General features: G+C 40.1%; 2 protein-coding genes across 2 annotated transcripts in view; one reads left to right on the top strand and one right to left on the bottom strand.

The window, feature by feature from the left end:
- Positions 1-11,814, top strand: part of MPP3 (MAGUK p55 scaffold protein 3) — a 60,238-nt gene extending 48,424 nt beyond the window's left edge. The window contains exon 19 of the mRNA XM_069067555.1: positions 6,192-11,814. Within this exon, the coding sequence (XP_068923656.1) occupies positions 6,192-6,368 (177 nt within the window). The 3' untranslated portion in view covers positions 6,369-11,814. The remainder of the gene's footprint in view (positions 1-6,191) is intronic.
- Positions 11,815-12,791: 977 nt separating this feature from the next.
- On the bottom strand, positions 12,792-19,073 carry CFAP97D1 (CFAP97 domain containing 1). The gene is made up of 5 exons (XM_069067390.1): positions 18,254-19,073; positions 16,833-16,903; positions 16,374-16,492; positions 13,727-13,850; positions 12,792-12,848 (listed from the first exon to the last, which is right to left on the bottom strand). The coding sequence occupies exons 1-5, from the start codon at positions 18,375-18,377 to the stop codon at positions 12,792-12,794; spliced, it is 495 nt and encodes a 164-aa protein (XP_068923491.1). The 5' UTR covers positions 18,378-19,073.
- Positions 19,074-20,175: the final 1,102 nt, after the last annotated feature.

Raw genomic sequence — 20,175 nt, forward strand, 5'->3', positions numbered from 1 at the left:
CACACACACACACACACACACACACACACACACAGAGCCATCTCCAGTCATCCTGATGAATATCAGACCACTGGACCCAGATGACTCTGGAGGAGAAAGTGAGACTGGTGACCTTACACAGCCCTCCCTCACTTAAGTCCAATTCATTTGCAAGTCATGGCATCACCTCTCTGGTGTCAAGGTCCTCTTCAAGAACAAAGGACAAACAGCAACACACAATGTATTTATGACTACTTCAGAGTACAACCATACAATTAGTTATTGCATTTTTCCTTCATGAAAACACTAATGTTTTTCTTATTTGGGATTTTCTCTATATCCTTTAATTCTTAAGTAATAAGTCTTAGATACCATTGATCATCCTTTCACATGTGGGTGAGTTGAGATGGTCAGATAGTTGTGCAAGGGAATAGAGGATATCTCTGGAAATCACATGGAAGGATTCAGATTAAAATACTCTGGATTAGCTGCTAGATAATGTTCACCTTACTCATGGATCCCAGGAGACAGAAGTCATGTGATATGATGGGAATGTGACTCAAGGACAAGAGTATACAAAATAGAATTGCAGACAATTGCAACCTGAGGTAGCCACCAGATGTAACTAAGATGACAAGACTCAAGAGAAAGGAACAAAAGTTGTATAAAAACCAAAGACTTTGCAGGCAGATAGGATATTTTATGCTTTTAGAAGAAAATAAAAGTTCTTCAAGAGAAAATAAAATGTAATTTTGAAGTTAGCTTGTGAGTTCAATGCCATGGTCCCCTCACCTTACTCCAACTCTTCTATTTTCCTTAAGAGAAGCAGATGTGGAGGATAGAGACCTAGGTTCAAGTTTTGTCTCTGACCTTAACTGTGTGACCATGTTCAACTCACTTAACCTCTCAATGCTTTTAGGTGGCTTCCTGTGAAGAGGTGACAATTTTTGTTGGCAGAGGGAGTTTCCTCATTATGTTGGAATAAGGGAACTAGCTTTGAATTCTGCTACTGACATTAAAAGCTGTGTGATCATGATCAAGTCATTTATCTGCTCTCCTCAGTCTTACCATCTGTAAAATGGCATCCCTCTATTGCCCTACTCCCACCACTAAAGTCCCCTTCTTAGGCTAAATAATGACTGGAAGTGACCCTAGGTTCAAGGAGGCTATACCAGCACAGCCCAAGCTCTACCAAGTCTTGCCAAGATTTAGAGGTGGGTATAGATAAGTGTAGAAGGTCTCATGACAGGATTGGCCAGAGCAGGGGGTGGGGTGGGGAGAGTAAGGAAGGATGGGGAATGGGGTGGACTTTTTGGACACAACCACACTGGAAGACTAGTAGTGGCTTGTAAGATACTTGAAGTCATTGTACTCTTATAGCAAACTGAATGGACTTATATATCCTTGAATCAATCAAGTGATCAACAAGCATTTCTTAAGAATCTGCTATGTGCCAAGCATTGTGCCAAGCTCTGGGGAAGCAAAGTTAAAATTGAAACAGTCCCTGCCCTCAAGGAGCTTAACTTCTAGAAGGCAAGACAACAGATACATACCGTGTTTCCCCGATAATAAGACCTATCCCGAAAATAAGCCCTCCCCTTACTGTGTAAGATTCCTCTAAAATAAGCCCTCCCCTGAAAATAAGCCCTATTGAGATTGCTACTGTAGTGAAGGTGATCCCCTGCGCTACACGCTACATTACGGTACCCTCTGTATGCACCATTTCCTCTCCCCCCCCTCCCGTGAAACGCACGCCACGCTCGGAGCTGCATCCAATCAGAGCTGCAGCAGTGAGCGCGTCATCCTGTTTTTCCCCAGTGATTTGCTTATTGAATAAAGGTACATTTTTTTGTTCACATTTACCTATTTATTAAAATTGCTGTCAATGTTCATTAAAATAAGCCCTCCCCTGAAAATAAGCCCTCTGGTGTTTTTCTGTCCAAAAAAATAAGACAGTGTCTTATTATCAGGGAAACATGGTATGTAATAGCTAGCATATGTAAGGCTAGCAGTTGTGTGGGGTAGGTATTATTGTGTGGATGATGGTCAAATGAGATAATATTTGTAAAAACACTTAGCACATTGCCTGGCACTATATGCATATTCCCTCCCCCCAACCTCCATCCCTGATGAACAGAGGACTAGTAGTGACTTATCTATCCTCTTTTCCATCACTCTGCCACAGTAATTAGGGAAGTCAAAAGGGCTTATGGGACTAGAGCCATTTTGTCTTTCCTTTTTGTTCCATGGATTGCTATAGCCAAAGAATTCATCGCCAAATGGCCAGCCTACAGATAGATGATGAACTTTTCTCTACTTAGTTGGATTGGTCCTCAGGAAGGAGTTAGGATTTGTCTTTAGGATTATCCTCAAAACATTTCTAGCATAGTAGTACTTTCCAGAATGTGCTCTTCTCTGGCATTGCCTTTGAGACATGATCAACTCAATACCATAATGAGACACACATATAAAATTAAATAATTTAAGGGGTTTTTATCATTATCATTATTGAATTGGTGGCTGTGAGGAAAAATAGGGAAAGAGTTCATCTTCTAGATGAACTTTTCCAAACCTCGCCTTAATGTGAGCAGCACCACTTCTTCCCAGCTCTTTCTTTCAGGGGTCACTTTCTCTCTTGTCAAAAACCCTTGGCTTTACCCCTTAGGGAAATAGTTTCACTTTCAAATTTTCCAGGGGAAGACAATTGAAAGAAGGGGTGTTTGAGACTACTAACTCAGCAAAACCAGCTCCCAAATGGCTCACCCTTCCCCTCCATCAGAAACTGCCACGTTAATTTTATCTAGAACTGGTCTGGATCCATCTTCTCTTTCTCTGCCTTTGGGAAGCTATAAAAGCATGAATCAACTATTCTTTCTTCTGTACAGCTCAGAGCCCCCATTCTGGGAAAGTCCCAACAGTTATAAAAATCTATCCATTTCTCTCCTGGATACTTTACCACCTGTTACCTCTCCCTCTGTCAGAATTAAGCAGGAACACCACACACACACACACACACACACACACACACACACCCAACAATTCAGTGGTTAACCACTTTATCTCAGAAAAACCACAAAAGAAAAAGCAAAACAAACTCTTTAGAAATAGGGATTGGAAAATAACCTCAGTTTTCTTCCTGGAGAGAATATGAATGAGGCAAAGGATGGGAAAGTACTGATTCACCATTTCTGTTCTTGGTAACATGAACTGCTTTAGGTACTCTCCATCTTTTCTGTATTACCTTGCAGTCTTTGTTTTTAGCATCCCAGCTTCCTTTCCCCAGTTGATTTGCCCCACAAAGACTAGTATGGTTCATTTCTCCAAGAAGCTATAGCATGTGCAGGGGCCACAGCAAATCATCTTGGCACAATGGGAGGGCTGAAGGTAACCCATAGACCTCAAACCTATCAGTGAGTTGGGGGATGTCTATCCCAAGCAAGACTTCCCCTTGGAAGAATGGGTAGATGAGAACAGTTTGTTCCAGCAGCCATGAAGGTGTCTAAAAGAGGTGGCCATGAAGGCAGCTGAAGCAGGCACTGTGCAACACTTAGAGCTTGGTCAGATATCATTGAAGATGCCAACATCATCCAGGGCCATCACCCATTGCCTTGAATTTTATCCTCCCACTGGACTTAGATGACTTTGGAAGAGAGAGTGAGGCTGATGACTTTGTTCAACTCTGCCTCACTTAAATCCAATTCATGCACAAGTTAAGATATCACCTGTGATGTCATTGGTCCTCTTTGAAAACAAAGACAAGACACAGGAACAGGATACCTCCGCTCTCATCAGCACCTAGTCTGACATAGCTGCTCCTTCTGACTGACCTGTTTGCCCCTTGCTCTCATCCTTGCTTCTACCTTCTTCTTTGGGATCCCACAACTCTTACAAGATGATTTCTTTTCCCTCCCTTAGGATGGCATAGAGGCTAACCTCTTAGTCACTGGTCTACAGCTCTCCAGAGGTTCAAGTTGATAAATATGGGGGAATTCCTTACCTGCCATTGGACAGTGGGTCTCCTAATCCTCTTCCATAACTGAGATGCATACAGAGTTCATTAGTGGGAGGGACCAGGAAAGATGTCCTTGCAAAAAGGTGGTGCTTGAGTTGAGTCTTGGAAGGAAATCAGGGAGGTAGAACATTCCAGGCAAGCACAATAGCCAGAGCAAAGAAGCATAGCATTGTGTGTGGCTGGATTGTAGAGTATGAGGAGGGAAGTAATATGCTAGAAGACTAGAAACTATTTGAATACCAAACAGAGGAGTTTGCATTTGATCTTAGAAGGAACAGGGAAGCTAGTGGAGTTTATTGAGTCAAGAGGTGAATTAGGAATTAGGAAATTCATTGGGGGGGGGGTGATTGTGTGGAGGATAGATTGGTATGGGAAGAGACTTGAGGAAGGGAGTCTTCATAGAAGGCTATTTGTAACATTTCAGGGGAGGAGTGATGAGGGTGGTAGGTATGGTGATGGCTGTGTAAATGGAGAGAAGGGGACTTAATGAAAAGATACTGAGGAGACAAAAATGACAAGATTTGGAAACTGATTGGATTTGTGGGATAGAAAGGGAGGAGTCCAGGATGATTCTGAGGTTGTAAACCTAGGTAAATAAAATGAGGGTGGTGCTCTCATCAGTAATGGGCAAGTTCAGTAGAGGGGTGGGTTTTTTTGTTTTTGTTTGTTTTTTAATAATGAGTTCTGCCTCAGTTGTGTTGAGTTTGAAATGTCAATGGAACATTTAGTTTGAAATGGTGAAGTGGAAGTGGAGCTCAGGAGAGAGACTAAGGCTGCATATATAGATGTCATATGCATAAATAATTGAATTGAACTAATGAGAGCTGTGAAATTCTCTTCTGCCTACCAGGCAGCTGCTGCCCTACAAAAGGGAGAGAGGGAGATTTTACCATAAATGCTTAAGTGCTAATGTGTTCAACTGCTTTGAATTAGTTTACCCTTCAGATATTTATTTTTCTCCCAATATTACCTGTGTGACCTTGGGCAAGTGACAACCTCTCTCTGTTTCTCATTTCGGTCATCTGTAAAATGGCAAAGATTGGGGTGGCAGGAAAGGGGCGGGGCTTGAGAAGCTAGTGGCTCTCCATGTCTTTATTTAAAGGGAGCTCTAAAAGTCAACTACTTGCTCCAAGTTGTTTCTGACCTTTCCCTACTGACCTTAGAATCTGAATTGTGTGTCAATTATAGGGATAGGATCTACATCTGTGATTTCACTGGCCTAGGGAACTCCCTGATAAGGAAAATCCTTCTGCTGGGGCTGGTTGGCACCTTCTCTGTAACTTGTTATCTTAGACCAGAGGATCTTAATACTTTTTTGTGTTACAGATCCCTTGGGCAGTGTGGTGGAACTTATGGGCCCCTTCTCAGAAAAATGTTTCTATATGCATAAAATAAAGTGCATAGGATTACAAAAGAAATTTATTATATTGAAATATAGTTATCAAAATATTTTAAAAACAAGTCTACAATTCCCAGATTAAGAACACCTCTAGAAAGTTTCCAAGGTCATTGAAAGGTTAAGTGACTTCCCCTGGTTTACACAAGGGAATTATGTGTCAAAGGTGGGACTTGAACTCAGGTCTTCCTAACTTTTAGTTTGATTCTCTAACCATCACATTCAGCTCTATGTGTAAGTTGTGTTGTTGTTGAGTTGTTTTTCAGTCATGTCCGACTCTTCGTGAACCCATTTGGGATTTTCTTCTTTTTTTTTTTTTTTTGGAGGAGGGAGGGCAGGGCAATTGGGGTTAAGTGACTTGCCCAAGGTCACATGGCTAGTAAGTTTTAAGTGTCTGAGGATGGTTTTGAACTCAGGTTCTTCTCACTCCAGGTCCGGTTCTCTATTCACTGTGCCACCTAGCTGCCCCTGGGATTTTCTTGGGAAAGGTACTGGAGTGCTTTGCCATTTCCTTCTCCAGCTCATTTTACAGATGAGGAAACTGAGGCAAACAGTCGAGTGGCTTGCAGAAGGTCACACAGCTAGTGAGATCAGATTTGAACTCAGTCTCCCTGATTCTGTGCACTATGGCTCCACCTAGCTACCACCAGTTGTGTGGATTAGAAGTTTGTTTATTAGGAGTTTGCCAGGGCTGTGAAGATAAAGTTAGATGATCATAAAGCATTCAAGGACTATATAGATGCTAGCAGTGATCATTATTATGGTTTCTTGCCTGTTCTGGCATAATGGCTCCTTCCTTTGCAGAGTGAAGATCAACAGGAGATGATCTCCTCAGCAGCCTTCATAGACCAGCATTATGGCCACTTGGTGGACTCAGTCTTGGTGAACGAGGATCTCCAGAGTACATATAGTGAACTCAAAGGACTTTTAGAGAAGCTGAGCAAAGACTCTCATTGGGTCCCAGTCAGCTGGGTCAGGTAATTCTATCTTGCGCCTGTGTCTGCCATCATCACCGCCTTGTACAGAAGAAATTTCTAAGTGGGAAGTAATGTTTTTCTTTTTCTTTTCAATTCAAACCTGGCCCCCTTTGGATCAGGGAAATCACTGGAGATGAAGGTGTTCTAAGAACATGTTTGGGTCGTGAAAATATCAAAGACAAAATTTGACACTGATGCCTTGTACCAAAGTTCAGTAGCAGTTTCTCATGAGTGAATTTTCCGTATAATTAAAAAGGCATCCCTCCTGCCTTTTCGACAAGAAAACTTTAGCAGAACCATTTTGAATGAATGTCTTAATAAAAGGTATTACAGTTTCCCTCTCCTACTAAACCATAGAGAGAAATAACATGGTGTAGTTAGTGTATAGAGAGCCAGCCTTCGGGGAGAAAGACCTGGGGTGATGTCCCATTTCTGATCTTCTGGCAAGTTGCTTAACCTCCAAGTCTTTGAGGTAAGGATTCTCTAAGACTTTAAATTGCGGAAAAAGCACAGACCTGCATTAGAAGAGGAAGTCCCTTCCCCTGGGAATTCCCTTAACCATTGAAATGTCAAAGCCAGAAAGAGTCTGCAGTAAATGATGCCTGGCAATGAGAGTGGTTTATGCCCACTTCTCTTCTCACGGACTTAGAAGATGAGTAGGTTGGTCTAATTGCCCTATCCTAATTGGTCTTGGTCAGCCGCGATTTTTGAAATTATATCAATGGGCAGCTAGGTAGTGCAGTGAATAGCCCTGGAGTCAGGAGGAGCTGAGTTCAAATCCAACCTCAGACACTTGACACACTTACTAGCCTTGTGACTTTGGGCAAGTCACTTAACCCCAATTGTACTCCAAAAAGCAAAAAAATAATTATAGTTTTTGGCTTCCCTCTCACTCTCCAAAGTTGGCAGTCATATCTAAAGTGCAAATAAGAGTCAGAATAACTCCAACAGAGTCATCATGGTCCTGTGGAATACATGCTGGATTTAAGACAGAGGGACCGGATTCAGATTCTGCTTCTGTCACTACCTTGGGCAAGTCACTCTGGCCTACTAGGCTGGGGGTGAAACTAGAGAACTTCCTATGTCCCTTTGGACTCTGAATATATGACCCTACAAAAAACACATGAACTAATCGTGAGTGCATGGACTTTGTGAACTTTCTTTTGAATTCTCAGAAGCATTTTCCTTCTTACTTCTGAGTCCTTGACTATGAATCCATCAAACTCTGACTGCCAGAAGATAAATGAGGTATTGCCGGACTCTTCTCAGTAATACTAAGACTGAAAAAAAGAGCTGGAAACCAACATAGAGGCAAACATTTTTGGCCCTTCAACCCATGAGAAACCAAGTGGGCTTCAACTGTCTAGTAAAAGTAAAATGAACCAGAGAGGAAAAGATAATTACACTAATTTAGTCCCATTAAGTTTCTTCTCCTAGTAGAGGGGCTTCCTTATTACCTGGGTTGTGCTCTTCTCTGCACAAGCTGCTGCATTAGGACCAAAACCTCTCATTTCAGCCAGGCCCACCCAACTCCATCATTCACTGTGCATGGAAATAACAGTGGCCTGGCTTGTGTATCTATTGCTTTGGGCTTGGTTTTGCAATCTGCTGTCCCATTTGCTCTCTCCCCAAAATGCTTAACAGGAGTACTTTATCCCAGACAATTTTTCCAGGAAAGAAGAGATTTCTTGAAGTTTCCATCCATGTGATGAGAAGAAAATGCTGCATTGGATATCTAGTTCTTATTTTGTACTGCTACCATGGTGGTGATTCTGGTTATATATGTATATTATATTCTCAAATACTAAAACAGCTGTTACTGGTTTGTATTATAAAAAAAAAACTTTTAACCACAAGTCATTTTCTGATATATTGTCAATTTAAAAAAATGTTTTATTGATGTTTTTGTCAGAGTGCCATATAGGCTTCAGATCCTAAAACAGCTGTTACTGGTTTGTATTTTTTATTTTTAACTATGAGTTATTTTCTGCTACGTTCTTGATTTTTAAAATGCCTTATTGATGTTTTTGTCAGACAGCCATCGCTTCCCAATATCCCTCACCCCATCGACAGAACATTCTCTTGTTATAGATGTGGAGTTGACCAAAACAACCCAACACACTGACCATGCCAGGCAGTGGATGTCTCTTTCTGCACCTGTGGGCTAACAGCTGCCTCTTTAAAAGAGGGGCAAGCAGGTGTGCTTCATCACCAGTACTCTGGAGTTAGGGCTGGTTGTTGCAGTTGATCTGAATTTTGATGTCTTGTAGTGTTTTGTGTTGTTTCCCTTTATGTGTGTGTATTGCTTTCCTGGTTCTTCTTTCAACCTCATTCTCTTTATCTTTACACAATGATTAAATTAACTAACCTTTGTTTTTGACAGACGTGTTAATACTCATTAACAGACAGTGTGTTAAATATAACATCTTTTTGTTTGCTATAAAATGTAAGGTTTTTCCCCATTAGCATTTTATAAAAAAGTACAAAAATAGCATAGTCTCTTTTTTTGAGCTTTGTTATTTAAAAAAAATACATTTATTTAAACAATTTATTGTGCACTTAACTTTTAAAAAGGACAGAAACAAATATAAATACATTTACAACACTTTATACTTAAAAATAAATTTCCAAATACAATATAACCATAGCCATTTATTAGTTTCTCCCTCTATAGTCTCTTCTGTACTTTTTGCTCAATCTTTCTCTCTATTTATGGAAATATTTTTCCTTTCCTATAATCAGTATAGATACCATTCTTTGTTGCTGTTTCCTTGATGTTGTGTTACTTTGTATAAGTCTTTCCAAATTTCCTTTTGTTCCTCATACTGGTCATTTTTCATAGCAGTGTATTATTCAATTACATACCATAGTTTGTCCTGCCGTTCACCAACTGTTGGACATTTAGGTTGTTTCTGGGTCTTTACAATTACAAATAAAATAGCTTGATTTCTTATAAATCTTCTTGGCAACAGTTTGGGTATTATTAGGTATGTGAATTAGAAAGCACTAGATGGATGCTTGGTTCTTCTTTAAAAGTCCGAAGAGAATGTTGATGTGAAGATAGAGTCCCCTATGATCTTATACATCACTTGTTGAAGACAGATTTAGAGACCAGAGGCCAAAAGCTAAACCCTCATTATAATTAGAAAGCATATTTAAATTCTGGATCCCCAAGCAAACCTTGGCCACTGCCCCACACTCAAGCTCATTAATACCTCAGACTCATTTTCACATTTATCCATTCCTCTCTGGAACATTATAAGAGGTACTAAATTCAGTGTTTGTTGAATTGAATTGGACTTGAAAGGCTCTCAATTATATGGAGCAGAATTGAGGATTCCAAATTAAACAAGGTGTGTTAATTCTATTTTCTTTTGAAATGTTGACTATGACTTAACAGACCCTGAAGAAGTTAACTCTGCCAATTGCAAATTTTTTTGTGACTTTTTTTTTCTCTTGAGAAGGAAGGCAAACTGAATAGGGAGAGGGCTGAATTTGGAATCAGAGGATATGGGGTCAAATCTAGGCTCTGCCTACTAGTTTGACCTTGGACAAATAGCTTAACCTCTCTGAGTCTCAGTTTCTTAATCTGTCAAACAAGAGGGAGCCAGGGGGTTGGACTAGATGAAACTCCAAGGTCCCTAACTACCCCAAAATCTATGTTTCTAGGATCCTAAGGGGGGAACAACAGAGAAAAGGCCTCTACCCAGGGAGGCAGCCTAGTGCCATGAGAGTCTGTGAGCAGTAGATATGGAATTAGGTTTGAACCCCTTGACTGACACTTGCTGGCTGTGGAACACACCAGGCAAACAAATTGCTTCACTTGTCTCAGACTCAAATTCCTCATCTCTAAAATGGGAATAATAGTAACCTCTTTACTTCATGTTGGAAGGATCAACTGAGATAGCTATCATAAGTAAAGTGTTATATAAATGTTGGCTATTTCAGAAGTATACTAAACTAACTCTGGGTGCTGACTGTTAAATTTTCAGTGTGAGCATTCATACCTTGGAAATCAGCACACACTACAAATCAGGGCTTGATTTATTATTTTTTTGATTGTCTGGACTTCAGAAGGTGATAAAGAAAAAGTTAAGAATGAAGACTAGAAGTATGTCCTAGGTATATTTTTTTTCTCAAGAGCTGGTTGTTAAACATTTACCAGCATGCCATTGGTTGTTATCCTGAGTGGAGGTGGAGAATATGGACTTAAAAGTATTGACTGGGATCACTGAGAGGTTAAGGGACTTGACCATGATCACAGGAGCTAATGTATCACAAGCCAGACCTGAACCCAGCTGACTCCAAGGATGGAGCGAGTTCTTTGTCCACTCTACCAGAGGTGTCAAATAGGAGACTGGCTGCCCACATGGCCCACAACACTGGGTCAAATCAGATTAAAATGCAATTGGAAAATATTGGACAAAATAAATAAAAATACAACAGAACATAGATAACATAAATACATAATTTTCTAAATCACCATGTGCCCAGGGATTCTTATATATAATTGAGTAGCCTGTTGCTATTTGCCACTTTTTAATTAATAATTATACTTGGCTGTCAATCCAGGAAGACAGGCAATGAGATCTTGGAGGTGAGGTTAGGGATGGGGATGGGGTTTACTTGTTGCTTAGCAGCCCCCTTATCCACAAGACTCAAGTTAACATAAGAAAATGACCCCAAGTAATCACATCATACTCTACTATGCTGGGTGGTTACAGATCACGCTTTGTTCCTAGCTAAAATACATACATGTTTGAAGTCATTCATTTCTACTCCAATTTTGCAACTGCCAGTTTAGCCTGGTCACAGCCTCGAGGGCATAAGCGGGTGACCGCACACCCAGAAATAGTGTCTCTTAGAAATATCTTTAATAACTGTGGAACTTTTTAGGAATAAGTACAGTGACCATCCTCAAAAGATACAGTTCAGAGCCAACGAAAAAGGGAGGATATTTCTCCATCACATAGAATCAATGACATTCAAAAGACAGAGAATAATTTGTATATCCTGTAAATAAATACAGGGTCAAACCATCCCTTCTCTAGAAGTCACGTGTGCTGACTTTGCTCAGCAATAAAATCTATGCACTGTGGTCTCAATTTACTTTGATACATTTTCATCATAGTTAATGGAGTATTTCACTGTTGCTGCAGCAGATGCGAGTGGACATCCTTGTTCTGTGTATTGGGATTTTAAATGAGAGGTTCTTTTTCCAGTTTTGTATATTGACAATTTTTTAAAAATGACATCTGTTCCACGTGTTGTTGGTTTTTTAACCTTGGTTTTGTCACATGGGTTTTTTTGGGGGCGGGGTGTGGAGAAATCAACTTGTAGCTTGATGATCACTTTTTTCCTTTTGTTTTTAGCCTATGTCTAAAAGGGTGATAAGGTCTGAGTGTGAAATGTCCTTTGTTTAAAAAAAAACAATAAAAATGTGCTTGCATCTTTTTTCTGGTGGCAGGTTCCATTTCTGTCTCTAGATTCAGGTGAAGAATATAATGTAACTTACTCATTTCATGTGCCAAGTTTTATTGTAGCTTCCTAAGATCCAGTTATTCATCCATTTAGGAGTTCCATGATAATCCATGATGACTTGAGATCACTTTTCTGGGTTTTTTACCCCATGTTGGCATTTCTTTTAATTATTAAGAGAGAAAAAAGAAGTGGGGGGAAGGGGAGAGAGAACCATCAATCACATAGGACAACAATTATTTATGGTATGGTGGCCTTGAAGTGAAGACCCCCTGGGTTCACAACTCATCTCTAACACTTAAGTACTACCATAGGAAAGTGACTTTCTCTCTCTAAACCTCAGTTTCCTTTTTTTGTAGAACTTAACACTTCCCAGGGTTATGAGACTTGAATGATTCTCAAATCTATATCTATCTAAATTTATATTTCAATATCAAATGTGATATATAAAGCACTTTGTAGACCTTAAAGCACTAGGAAAATGTCCAGTATGATAATAATGTTCATTATTATTGATTTGTCTCTTTTCACCCTATATTTAATCTCTACTAATAATGAAAGAGCACTGGCCCTGGAGACAGAGAAACTGAGTTCAAATTCCACCTTACTAACTCATGTGATCTGTGTCAACCTATTCACTCTTGTGCCTCACTTTCCACAATTGTAAAGTGAAGGAGAGTTGGACTAGAGGACATCTATCAAGTTGATGATATCTTGGGCAATCTCAGAGACCTCATGTTTATAACTTCAGTGTAATTGAAAGAATGGCAGAATTTTGGAGAACAGGAATTCATTCATGTCTCCTCTTTCTAGATGCCCCCTGATCATACCTTATCTTATTGACCTGCTCTCTGTAGTCTCCATCATTTATGGAGTTTATCATTTATGAATTGATTTTAAAGTGAAAACTATGGACTTTAAAGTAAAGAGGGAAGGGGCAGGGACATACCTAGTCCTTTTTGTAGAGAAGATATCTTGTGGTATTTCTTATATACCGTCTGGAATTCTTGAAGGAAAAAGGCAGAAATATTAATGTCAATGAACTAGCATTTACAGTCTGATTCCATGCTGGTATGGAAATTGGACACACTGTAGTCCCAAGTCCTGGGTGGGTATGGCTTCCCTGGCTTCTTTCAAGTCCCAGCTGACATCCCACCTTCTACAGAGAGCCTTTCCCACTCCCTCTTATTTCTAGCGCCTTCCCTCTGCTGATTCTTTCCTATTTATCCTGTCTATGGCTTGTTTGTATATTGTTGTTTGCATGTTGTTCCCCTTTCCTCCCACTCCCCACCCCTAACTAGACTGTGAACTCTTCAAGAGCAGGGGCTGTCTTTTACCTATCTTTACCTTGGGCTTAGCACAGTACCTGGTACACAGGAGGCACTTACTAAGTTGTTTCTAAAGGGAAAATTCTTGTGGTATTTCTCATGCAACATGGTGTCATGGCATTAATAAGATCTACCACTGATATAACAGGGTTGTGCTTTGCAAATTGCAAAGCACTTTATTAAGGGGGTAAAATGTATGACTGTGCTGTTAAGCAACAGAAAAAACACCAACCAATGAGTCGGAGCTACATTCATCCATTCTGTTTGCTCCCACCTTCCCAAACTCACATTTTCTGTTCCATCTTAAATTAGAAGCATCAAGATAGGTGGTGAAGGAAGCTTCTGTTATTTGAAACTATCTGAAGCCATCCCAGAAAGTCTTTGTGGAAGACTGGGTTTCATTCTTTCTTTTTCTTTCTTTTAAGTAACCCTTTTCGTTTCCCTGGCTGTTAAGCTCAGCTACATGGGAATTCTATTAAGGTTTTCCTCACTTAGAACCTGGAAGAAATCTGTTACTTATAAGAAAACAAAATACACATAACCCTGCCCCACATGCCTGCCAGTCTATCTCTGACGCCCTTCGGTCATAGTGAGGTTTACGGTCTCCAAGTCTCCGAAGAATTCCTTGATTCTCCACAGTAATTCTCACTAATTCTCTGTTGCGAGTTTCTCTGTTCAAACTGGAGAAGAAAAAAACATACCACAAAACATCAAGATTGGTGAAAAACAACAACAAAATTCTTATTGGGTATCAGTTTGAACTTTCTGGGTAGGGTGGCCTTGAAAGGGTTCACCTGCCTTTCTTGTGACCTCTGCATACTTGTTAGATTAGAAAGATGCCTTGCATTTAGATGACAGGGAAATTCTCATCTTGGAAAATCATCAGCCAGCAACTGGTATATGGTTGACTTAGGGAGGCAATGGTGTACAGCGGAAAGAGCCCTGGTTCTGGAGTCAGAGATCCTGGCTTCTATAGCACATACAATAAATAGGTAGATAGATTTAGAGGTAGAAGGGAAATGTTCACACCCCCCTCCTTTAATATAAGTGAGGAAATGAGGCACAAGTTGAGTGATTTGTTCAGGGTCACAAACCTAGTAAGAGTACCTTAATGAAAACCTGAGCTGCCCAAGGGTATAGGCACACTTGTACACTATTAACATCTTTCAGAACACCACATTTCCCTGTCTGTATAGAAAGCTCTCTGGTTTGTACGATGCCCATGAGAGAAAATAAAAGGGTACCTTTCCTTTGGCTGCTCTGGTCAGATCTGATACCACCTGTGTGACTTTAGGCAAGTCACCTAGCCTCCCTGGGCCTCAGTTTCCCCATTTGTAAAATGAGGAGGTTTACTAAATTGACTTCCCTTCCAGCTCTAGAGCCATATCCTATTAATCTCCTAATTGATTTAAATAGAGGAAAAATTAAATACCTATTCTTATGCACAAGACCTTTTTCTAAATGGCAGGGGAGAAAGAAACTGTCCTATTTCTGTCCTCGAGGTTATAATCCAAAGGGAATAAGATGACCACACAAACAAAGCCATTGTGTGTCTTTGCACAACCTGTCCCCACCTTTACCACTGCCCCTTAGAAAGTTTCCTTCAAAGCTCAACTCAAATACCACAATCCTACACAATCTGTTTCCTGATTCCCTCCCCACTTTTACTCCCTTTCCTCAAAATTTCCTTGATTTCTTTGTATATCTTTTATACACATGTTGTACATGTACATGTTATGTACATGTTTATACATTTATCCTTCAATTGAATGTAAGCTCATTGAAGGCGGGGGTTGTTTAATTTATGTCTTGGCTTGACACCCAGTAGGTGCTTACTACCAGGCAGAACATGATAAAGGAACTAGGGATGCAGGGAAATTTGAAGGAGAGATTTGTTTCTGCTGGGGATAGAATAGGGTTGGGAAGGGACCTTAAAGGTAAACAAGGCAGCAGAGGTTGGGGGAGATGGTGGGATGTCAGTCAGAAGACATGGTAAAATGATGGGATTGAACAAGATGGCCCTTTTAGCTTGAGGTCTGTGTTCCTATCATGTCTCAGCTCCCAGTTCTGCTACTTACTACCTGTGTCTAGTGGATAGACTGCTGAACCTGGAGTCAGGAAGATTTGCATTCAAATCTGACCTCAGACACTTACTAGTTGTGTGACCCTTGGTAAGTCACTAATCCCTGTTTGCTTCAGTTTCCTTATCTGTAAAATGAGTTGGAGAAGGAAATGGCAAACCACTCCAGTATCTTTGCCAAGAAAACCCCAAATGGGGTCACTAAGAGTCAGACATGACTGAAATTTTTGAATGACCTGTGTGACCTTGGGTAGTAACTTAGCTTTTCTTGGGCCTCAGTTTCCTCACTTGTAAAATGAAGGGCAATGATCTGGACTAGATGAGATGGTGTCTGAGTTCCCCTCCAGCTCTGAATTGGTAGAACTGCATTCTATTTCAACTAGGAGAGATGTGAAGGGAGGGAATTCCAAGCACAGGAGACTGCCTGCCAATATGTACAGAGGAGTGTGGGGGTAAAATCGAGGTCCCTTAAATGTGTGTGTGTGTGGTGGTGGTGGTGGGGGTTGCTGCGACAGGCTCTCTGAAAATGCACACAATACACTTTTAAATTTAATCTGCATTATTAGTATTTTCCCCATCACTTTCTTAAGTCCAGACCAGGGGTGGGGAATCTGTGGCCTTGAGGCCACACATGGCCTTCTAGGTCCTTGGGTGTAGCCTTTTGATTGAGTACAAGTTTTACAGAACAAATCCTTTTATTGAGGGAATTTGTTCTGTGAAGTTTGGATTCAATCAAAGGGCTGTACTTGAGGACCTAGAGGGCCACATGTGGCCACAGGTTCCCTATCCCTAGTCTAGACAATCAAATAAAATGATAAATTAATCCATGATTAATAATGTTTGCCTCTTTCTAAGGTGTAAATGCTCACCCCCAAAATTTAACAATCAGCTCTAGAACCAATTTGACTCAGCACATGCTTGCTAAAATGCCAAACTGAAATAGATAGGGAGCCTCTTTCCTAAGCAGCAACAAGTCTTGGTAAGATCTGTGCATTGGGAAGCTTGTTTTGACAGTGGCATGCTAATGAAGAGATGGGAGACAAGAGTCCTGAGACTTAAAGGTCATTCTGGTGTTCAGAGAAAAGGTTCAAGGCAGTGATGGGAGGGAAAGTGAGAATAATACCTTTTGGAAAAATATTCGTTCCAGCAATCCACCTTGGAGGGACCACGCTGGGCATCGGCAATTTTTTGACACAGTTGCTTGTTTTCATATTCGATTTTATTAATTCTTTTTTGTTCACCCTGGTAATAAAAACGTTATCATGATGAGTATACATCATTTCTACACCTAGGAGCTGAACTATATTCAGGAGATACATATTTATTTATTCCTGTAGCAACAACAGTGGGAATTTGGGAGAAAGGCTCCTCTCATTTGACAGGGCTGGGTGACAGGAAAATGAAAGTTGGGAGACATGGAACTTTTAGAAGGGGAAGAATTATTTCAGGTAGGTAGACCATTAAAATGCTTTGGGGTTGGACAACTGGTGATTGGCAAAGTTCTGGGTAATCGGTCCCCTTTAAGAGTTTAATATCTATCTCATCTGACAGAAGAGACTCTGGGAGTAGTCAAATCACATACCTGTAATTTACTTAGTTTTAAAATATGGTGTGTATGTGCCAGTGGAGGTTTGGTATCAACTGTAGGCTTAGCTAGAGGAAAAGGATGAAATAAATGAATTTGTTGTATCATGATTATAATTACAAAACCTGAATAGACATACTGATTTCTTAAATTAGTCACCCTGCTTATATATCCACATGTATATCTCTCTTTCAGATTTAGGACACTTATGTATCTATATCTACATCTCCCTTTCAGATTTAGGAAAAGTTTTAGGTTGGAACCAGATCAATTTTATATGTATGTGTGTGTATACATACATATAAAATTTAAAAATTGTAAAATATATTTTATTTCCCCTCCAATTACATGTTAAAACAATTTTTAACAGTTGTGCTTTTTATTTTTAAAGTTTTGAGTTCCAAATTCTATCCCTTCCTCCTCTCCCTCCAAAAGATAATAAGCAATCAGATATAGGTTATAAATGTGCAATCTTGTAAAACATTTCCATATTAGTCATTTTGCACAAGAAGACTCAAACAGATCAATTATATTTAGAAGGCCAAACAGATTTAGTTTGGTTTGATTTCCCAAAGCAACATTACTTAAGATTGTCTGTGCTGTGACAGAAATAGTAGAATCTATAAAAAGAAACTCCTCCCACAGATAAACTTCTTTTTGGTGTTTGTAAAACTGACTTTTTTACACTTCTACCCCACACAAATCTAGAAATAAAAGGTATTGAGATTCTCTTTTCTCTCTTATTTATTACTTCCCTCCATTGAGCTCCTCAGGCCCCATCATCTCTATGAAATGCACTCAGGAATGGACATGTTAGGCATTCCCTGGCCTTTTTTGTTCCTTGATCAAATCCAGGAGGGCTGGTTTAATAGCCTCCATTGCATTTTTGTGTTTTTTTTTTTAATAAAAAGGATAATAAATGAAAGAATAATAAAATTTCCCTTTTTACTATGAATTTAACAATCAACAAACAAGAACAGTATACAAAGAGGAACAAAAATAATTCAAGATAAAATTATGTACTTCTGCTAGAGTTTTTAAAAGCATGTATTAAATTTAATACAGTAGTAATAAAATCACTCCATGTCCCTTCTGAACTTTTTAATGCTTTATTGCTTTTTTTGCATCACTAGCATTACCTATTTACTGCTGTGTACTCTCCCTCCCCCTCCGTCTCTCTCTCCCCCTTCCTCTCCGTCTCCCCCTTGCCCTAGTCCTTTCTTTTAGAAAGAAGTCCAGACAAATAACATCAATTCATAAGCCATGTCCGAGAAGCCCTGAGACATTCTGAAGTCACGAACTGTTTTAATTTTTTTTTTAGCATCATTCCAATTAGGACAGCACTTTTCAGCATCCTCAAGATGCCAACACCCTCTGACCCATAAGTACCTACTAAACACCCTCTCCCCCACACGTACCTACTTCCACTCTGTTCTTGTGAGACACGTGGTGCCCAACATCCAGTTTCTTCTTAAAGGTAGTGCTTTGTCTGTGATTAGCAACAATTGCAGGATATGCTAAGTATTCTAAGGAGCTGTTCATTTTCTCTTTCTAATCTCAGTTCAGAAATGAGGCACCCACATATTAGCTCTGAGGTCTACTTAGCTTTACCCATTAATGACTGTCATAGTCAACCTGTTGTGACATCAGTGAAAAGCACAGCCAAGTTGCTAAGAAAGAGGGTTGTAAAACCCACAGAGCATGTTTGTGTTGGCTTGGGGTCATAGTATCCCATCTGAACTACTGTTTCCTGACCTTCAAAATGGGGATAACAGTTATTCTCTTTTGATGTCTATTTCACAGGTAGGTCATGAGATAGTGAACATTAAAGCTTTCTGTAAAGTTCCTGGGAGACCAGTGAGTGCCATAATAAGAATGAGTGATGAGCTATTTCTGTTTACTGCAGATTACAAAGTTATGTTTTGTCATGCAGGGTGGAAGAAAAAGATACTACAAAGTTTCAAATTTATTTGTCCTATTTAGGTGAGGAAAGGGAAGGAAAACAAAGTATCTTCCTTTGTGGTCAAGAAGGTGAAGGGGCTTTTAAAAAAGAAAACCTTTTCATCATTATATCTTTGTAAAATCCTTACTAATTTGGAACACAACAAACCAGAATTCTCCCTAGTGTTTTCATCTCCCTTTGAATCAAGGGTCTTAAGGGATGGCTAGGTGGTGCAGTGAATAGAGCACTAGCCCAGGAGTCAAGAGGACCTGGGTTCGGATGTGGCTTCAGACACTTAACACACACAAAAAAACTAGCTGTGTGACCTCGGGCAAGTCACTTAACCCCAGTTGCCCTCCAAAAAAAAAAAAAAAAAGAATCAAGGGTCTTACAGAGTGCTATTCTCCCAATAATGGGAATAGGCAGGATTGAGATTAGTGAATTATAATAGTTTACCTCAATAGCTATTCACCCAGTTTGGCTGGATAGCATATAGGGGAGACTACAAAAAAACTAGAAAGAGCCAAATTGGGGTCATGGGGATGGGAGGGACAGAGAAGATGGGTAGTTCTCAGATTACCTACCTATCTATCTATCTATATCCATCCATCCATTTATTAAGCAATAGGTGCTTAATAAATGTTGACTGACATGTGCCAATTACTGTCCACCCCCAAGGAGTTAGCAATTTATGCTCCCCTCTTTTGAGCAGAATCACAGATATTAGAAAATTTATCAATCTATCAATACATACATTGATCTCTGTCCTTCCTCAAGGAATGAGTGATCTCTCTCTCTCTCTCTGTCTCTCTCCCTCACTTTTTTTTTTCTCTTGCCTGTGGCAATCCTCTGTATAGGAATTAGCAATTTATCTTTTTTTTTTTCTTTTTCATAGGACCTCAGGTTTTGGGAAATCTATTGATGACGTGCATAGTCATCACTGTCCTCTCAACAGGAGTTGGCAATTTAACTTTTTTTCCTTTTTTTTCCACAGGTGTTGGGAAACCTACCAATGACATACATAGTCCACTGACCTTTCTAGGGGAGTTAGCAATTTACCTTTTTTTGAGGGAGAGGGCAGACCTTTATTGGTAAATCTATTAAGTCAGATCTGCATCTGCTCCCTAATTGACTATCAGAGAGTTGCCCCTCCCCCTCCCCCATTGAGAGGTTATGTAACTTGCTCAAGGTCAAAAGTCAGAGGGCAGAACTAGAACTCAGAGTGTCCTGTCTCCGAGGGAGCCACTTCAGGAAGCCCGCCCAGCCCGCCCCCTCCCCCCCAGAACCTATTCACAAGCCGAACCCCCAAAGCTCGAATCTGGGGTCCGGTTGCCTAATCAGGACGGTCGCCGGCCCGACCGGTCCGCCCTCCACGCTGGATCGCTCGCAGGCCAGCTG

The sequence above is a fragment of the Petaurus breviceps genome, unplaced genomic scaffold (assembly GCF_028583685.1).
Source record: "Petaurus breviceps papuanus isolate PSGF00001 unplaced genomic scaffold, PetGlider_PUasm1.0 90750, whole genome shotgun sequence".
NCBI classification, from domain to species: domain Eukaryota; kingdom Metazoa; phylum Chordata; class Mammalia; order Diprotodontia; family Petauridae; genus Petaurus; species Petaurus breviceps.

Coding starts and splice junctions, on each gene's coding strand:
- CFAP97D1 (XM_069067390.1), bottom strand. CDS start 18,377: ATGAACAGCTCCTTAGAATACTTAGCATATCCTGCAATTGTTGCTAAT. Junction 16,904..18,253: donor CAAGAACAGAGTGGAAGTAG/GTACGTGTGGGG, acceptor CTTTTCCTCTAG/CTAAGCCTACAGTTGATACC. Junction 12,849..13,726: donor CGTCAGAGATAGACTGGCAG/GCATGTGGGGCA, acceptor TTTTCCTTCAAG/AATTCCAGACGGTATATAAG.